This window comes from Crocodylus porosus, unplaced genomic scaffold (genome assembly GCF_001723895.1).
Source record: "Crocodylus porosus isolate Cpor-Errol unplaced genomic scaffold, CroPor_comp1, whole genome shotgun sequence".
Classification (NCBI taxonomy): Eukaryota; Metazoa; Chordata; order Crocodylia; family Crocodylidae; genus Crocodylus; species Crocodylus porosus.
Window position 1 is genome coordinate 18,845,413 of NW_017728912.1, and position 6,006 is coordinate 18,851,418.

The window sequence follows — 6,006 nt, forward strand, 5'->3', positions numbered from 1 at the left end:
CGCGCCCGCCCCAGCCGGGGGCCAAGCCGGAGCCGCCCGGGGCCGGGGCAGCTGGCCGGGCACAGCCCTCCGCAGCAGGCGCCTGCTCGGCTTGCTCTTGCCCATGAACTGCATGAAAGACCCGTTAAACCTGGAGCGCCTGGGAGCCGGGAATAAGCTGTGCTCCACTTCACCCTCCTCCTCCTCCTCTTCCTCCTCCTCTTCCTCATCTTGCCACCATCACCAGCCGGCACTGGGCATGGCTTCTGCTCTAGCTCCCGGGCAGCCTCGCTCGTCCTTGGACTCCTCCAAGCACCGGCTGGAGGTGCACACCATCTCGGACACCTCCAGCCCCGAGGCCGCAGGTAAGAGGGAGATCCCCCCCACCCCCCGCCGTCTGCTGCCTCCCTTCCTTCTGCTCCCTCGGGTGACTTCTGCAGCCTCCATCCCTCCCTCCATCCCCGGGGCTGGGCCCTCGCCCCCCGCTTCCACCCCGTGCGGGCACCGCCGCCCCCCGCGGGCTCAGCGGCATCTCCTCCCGGACGGGCACCCCGCGGAGCCGCCTCCCCGGGCAGAGCAGGGCAGAGAGCTGCTTTCTGGCGGGAGCTGCGGTGGGATGCGGCACGTGCAGGGACTCCTCTGCCGGCCCAGTGAAACCCGCCCGGGAGGACAGAGGTGTGTTGAGATCTGGATCCACGAGCTGCGGGCGCCTCGTGGTCCGCACGAGTCCTGCCTGCGGCGGGGCGGCCTGTGAGGGGCGGGTGCGGGGCTAGGAGAGCTGTCACGGGGCAGCCCATCTGTCTGGGGAGCTGTGCATCCAGGGGCGGGTGCCTGGAGCTGCCCCAGGAGGGGGTCGAGGTGCAGAGGCAGGGGCAGGGGTTGTGCTGGAGGGACGACCCCTCGGCCTCCAGAAGGTGCTGGAGAGTATTCGTGGTGGTGGGATTAGCAGCGTGGGGCTGTGGATGTTGTGTGTCGGGGGTGTGGGGAGGTGTTGTGTGTGTGAATGTGAGCGCTGTGTGTCTAAGTGTGTGTGGGTGTTGTCGGTGTTGGGGGTGTGTCTAGATGTGGGTGTTGTGTGAGTAGGTGGGTCTGTGTGTGGAGGGTGTTGCGTGCCTCTGGATGTGGGTGTTGTGTGGGGGGTTGTGTGGGGGGTTGTGTGTATAGGTGAAAGTGGGTGTTGTCGGTGTGTGGGTGTCTAGGTGTAGGTGTTGTGTGCATTGGTGTGTATGGGTGGGTGTTGGTGTGGGGGGGGTGTCTAGATGTGGGTGTTGTGTGTAAGTGGGTGTTGGTGTGTGGAGGGCAGTGTGTGTGTGGGTGTTGTGTGCTTAAGTGTGTGTGCGTGTTGTGTGCGTAGGCGGGTGTTGGTGTACGGGGCTGTGTGTCTAGATGTGGGTGTTGTGTGCCTAGGTGTGTGCGGGTGTTGGTGTACAGGGCTGTGTGTCTAGATGTGGGTGAGTGTGGGTGTCGTCTGTGTGCGTGTGGGGGGGTGTTGTGTGCGCGCGGATGTGGGTGTTGTGTGTGGGTGTTGCCCAGCCCATGTCCATCGCTTGCAATCTGCCGGGGTGCCTCTGCTTTGCTGCCTGTCCTGGCCCGGGGAGAGCAGGCTCGTGACTCTGGGCCGTCCCTGCTTTTGCAGAGAAAGAGAAAAGCCAGCAGAGCAAGAATGAGGACCCGGGGGCTGAGGATCCGTCCAAGAAGAAGAGGCAGCGGCGGCAGAGGACTCACTTCACTAGCCAGCAGCTGCAGGAGCTGGAGGCCACTTTCCAGAGGAACCGCTACCCGGACATGTCCACCCGGGAGGAGATCGCGGTCTGGACCAACCTCACGGAAGCCCGAGTGAGGGTAGGTGCGGAGCGCGGGCCGCCGGCGGTGCGGGAGGGGGCCGGGCCCGAGCCGTCCTGTTCCTCCGCAGGGCGCGGGCTTGGCCGGGAGCACGGCCCGGGACAGGCTGCAACCTGCGCCGCTGCTAATGAGAAAAAGCTGCAAAATCCACAAGGGCTTTGACTTCCTCCTCGGCGCCCGAGACGTGCCCTTCCTTGCGTTTTCTCTTTCGTTTGGTTTCACAACTCTCCGGGCGCTTCCCTCGCCGGCCCGCCAGGCTCTGATTTATGAGACCTGAGCGGCTCTTGGGCCGGATCCGGATCGCTAGCAACTCCCCCTGCTCCCTTCCCGCGGCTCCCAGACGTATCTCGCAGGGCTCCTTGCAGTCTCCACGTGCAAACCAAGACGTGCGGCTCGCTCGGGGTGTGCAGGGGGGCCCCTGGGGAATGCCAAAAACTGCGGCTGAGCTGGCAATCGGTGCATCGCCTTTAGCAGTAATACCAGTGTTATTATTAATACTAGTACTGTTACTCTTAGTGTCATTGTTAGTATTAGTGTTAGTTTTAGGTTTAGTGCTAGTTGCAGTGTTACCATTGGTGTTATTTGTATTGGTAGTAGTAGCATTAATAGTAATATTAGTGTTAGTATTGGTGTTCGTGTTATTAGTATCATTAGTGTTATTGGTGTTAGTGTTAGCATCATTCGTGTTAGTGGTAGTGTTATTAGTATTACTGTTAGTATTGGTATTAGTGTTCGTGTTATTAGTATTCGTGTTAATATTAGTGTTAGTATCAATATTAGTGTTCGTTAGCATTAGTATTGGCGTTAGTGCTATTAGTATCATTAGTATTATTGTTAGCATCATTGGTATTAGTGGTAGTGTTATTAGTGTTAACATTAGTGCAGTTAGTACCATTAATATGAGTGCTAGAATTGGTATTAGCGTTAGCATCAATAGTGTTAGTCTTATTAGTGTTAATATTGGTGTTAGTGTTATTAGTATCATTAGGATTAGTGTTAGAATTGGTGTTAATGTTAGCAACATTAATGTTATTAGTATTGTGTTAGTGTTAGTATCATTAGTATTAGTGCTAGAATTGGTATTAGTGTTATTAGTATTAGTATTGGTTAGTATTGGTATCATTAGTATTAATGTTAGTATCAGTGTTAGTGTTCGCATCATTAGTATTAGTGTTAGTAATATTAGTAGCATTAGTAGTTAGTAGCATTATTACTCCTGCTATACCTAGTGTTGTTATTATTATTCCTATTCCTATTCTTACGAAGACCATTACTGTTATCGACCACAATAACAAACCTCCCGACTTGAGAATTCCCCTAGTTCTGCTCTCGAAAAAATCCCAGGTTTTGGATCAGGGGCAGCTGAATACATAGAGATCGGGGAGCAAGCGGCGATTGCCTTGCAAACGCGTGGCATCGGAGCCGAGGAGCTGGGCTGGGCGGGGAGGCGGCTCTCATGCGGCTTCCTTGCCGCTGCGGAGTGGCACGTCCTGCCTGTGCCGGAGGAGGACAGCAGCGCTGCGGGTTTAGCTCTCCTGGGAGGTAAAATCGGAGACGATAGAAATGCCGGGAGTGACTGCTTAGCAATCACTAAGCTAGCCATAGTTTATTCCCTCGCCAGTCATGGTGGTGCGCTGGAAGTGGGGGCTGCTTTGCGGGATTTGGGGAGGCGCGATCTGGGTTTATAGCTCCGAGCCGCGCCGGGGACGGAGGGGCAGTTCACAGGGGCTTTTCAAGTTAAAAAAAAAATCCCGGGCAATGTAAACAGCGAGGGGAGCCCAGGACGGGCCGCAATACACAACCAGCCCCGAGATGTGGATTGGGAAGGCGCACGCTTTCATTGTCTGTCCCGGAGCTCACTTCGCACGTTGTCAAGGCCGAGCTTTGCCTAAGAGCAGTCGGACAAATCGGTTGAGAAGTTGTTTTTCGCTCATGGAAGTTGTTTTCCCCGCCTAATCTTCCACCAGTAATACTACTGCTGCTGTCAGATTAGCCTGTGAAGAGCTTGTAGGTTTAATTAACTGTGGAGGCTCCGATTTATTAGGTCTTGGACCTCCCTCCCCACCTCCTTCACCCCTGCGATCTGTAAAAAGAAACATGCTTTTTATTTTTGTCTCCCCGCTGACCAAAAGCCTGCTGGTTTCCCGGCATTTTCTTGTCCTCGATTTGCAGGTTTCTAATTTTCCACCCCCCTCCACCCCACTGGAGATTGCTGGGAGCACGATCCGGGGCTTGCTAAGTGCTTTGGGGTCGCATGAGAGAGGAGAAGTGTTGTGAAAAACAAGATCCTGTGTTTTTTTTTTCTGTGCCTGCTGCTCCGTATGAACCTAAGGCAGGAAGGCACCGCGGCAACATGTTCCCGAGCTGCTGGGGAGTTTCTTTGGCAATTTTGCAATCGGTAATGCTCAGTTACTACGAGCTTGCCCACGCGATTGGGGTCTATTGAATGCTTCTTTCTTAAACATGCCAGTATGTGTTCACGGTGGGGGGGAAATGCAGTGCCCCTTACACCCGTCAGCTCCCTTGTCTGAAGAGTTTGAGAGCTGTTGTTTTTTCTAATGACCCTCACTGTTGGCGACTGTAGTTTTTGCATAACTAACCCGAGTCTTACATTTCCTCCCCCCCTCCCCCCCCTCTTAAAGGTTTGGTTCAAGAACCGCAGAGCCAAATGGAGAAAAAGAGAAAGGAACCAGCAAGCTGAGCTTTGCAAAAACGGCTTTGGTCCGCAATTTAACGGTCTCATGCAGCCCTACGATGACATGTACCCGGGCTACTCTTACAACAACTGGGCAGCTAAAGGCCTGACCTCTGCTTCCCTGTCCACCAAAAGCTTTCCTTTCTTCAACTCTATGAATGTCAACCCTCTGTCTTCTCAGAGCATGTTCTCCCCTCCAAATTCCATCTCCTCCATGAGTATGTCTTCAAGCATGGTGCCCTCTGCAGTCACTGGGGTCCCCGGTTCCAGCCTCAACAGCCTGAATAACTTGAACAACTTGAGCAATCCCTCCCTGAATTCTGCAGTGCCAACGCCAGCTTGTCCTTATGCTCCTCCAACACCTCCTTATGTTTATAGGGACACATGTAACTCTAGCTTGGCCAGTCTGAGACTTAAAGCCAAGCAGCACTCCAGCTTTGGATATGCCAGTGTGCAGAACCCAGCTTCCAACCTGAGCGCGTGTCAATATGCTGTGGACAGACCCGTGTGAGATATTCCAGTATAAAATACTGAACGGGAATCCCTCCCCTTCCCCGCAGAGACTGAGAATTAAACTAGAAAGTAATGGGCACTATAGAGAAAGAGAAAGGAAAAAAGGAGAGAGAGAGAAAAGAGAGAGAGAAGGAAACCACTGAAATAAGATAGCTCCTTTGTTTTCAAAGGATCTCCGACAGTTTCTGACATCCTTCATTTAAGAGTATTTCCAACAGTTACAAGGACATATATATATATATGTGTGTATATATATATATATATATATATATATATGGACAGACAAATGTTTGACTGGATATGATATGACATTTTAATGTTACTATAAGCTTGTTATTTTTTAAGTTTAGCATTGTTAACATAAAATGACTGAAAGGATGTATATATATCGAAATGTCAAATTAATTTTATAAAAGCAGTTGTTAGTAATATCACAACAGTGTTTTTAAAGGTTAGGCTTTAAAATAAAGCATGTTACACAGAAAGCGATTAGGATTTTTTCGCTTGCGAGCAAGGGAATGTATATACTTAAATGCGACACTGTATGTTTCTAACATAATTATTAAAAAATAAACCTTGTGTGAATATCAGTTTTAGAATAGTACCTCTGGTGGATGCAATGATGTTTCTGAAATTGCAATGTAAAACATGCCCTGTGTATAACATTTCGTACAATATTATTGTTTTACTTTTCAGCAAACATGAAAAAAATGTGTTTTATTTCATGGGAGTAAAATATACAGCATAAAGTTTTGTCTGGATTTTTTTTTAATCAATTAAAGTGTGCAGCGGCACCGCCCTGAATGATTGACTGATCGATGACACTGGATCCCCTTCTTTGGAAACACAGGGCAGTAATTTTTTACTGCAAGACAAATAAATTGCAGGGTTTTTCACACACACACAAAATCCCTCCCTCTAAAGTTACACGCTAAATCAACTCTGTCCTTGCAGCTCCCTGGGTTTCTGCAAAGTAG

At 50.9% G+C, this 6,006-nt stretch overlaps 1 protein-coding gene across 3 annotated transcripts in view; it reads left to right on the plus strand.

Annotated features, from left to right (window-relative positions):
• The window catches only part of PITX2 (paired like homeodomain 2), a 19,776-nt gene extending 13,998 nt beyond the window's left edge, over window positions 1-5,778 (plus strand). For 2 of the 3 annotated variants that reach the window (XM_019534096.1, XM_019534098.1), the window contains exons 4-5: window positions 1,616-1,821; window positions 4,464-5,778. In XM_019534096.1, the coding sequence (XP_019389641.1) occupies window positions 1,616-1,821; window positions 4,464-5,027 (770 nt within the window). In that variant the 3' untranslated portion in view covers window positions 5,028-5,778. Of the gene's footprint in view, window positions 1-8; window positions 345-1,615; window positions 1,822-4,463 lie in introns of those variants that run through there. The other variant, XM_019534095.1, reaches the window with a different exon arrangement.
• The last annotated feature ends 228 nt before the right edge of the window (window positions 5,779-6,006 follow it).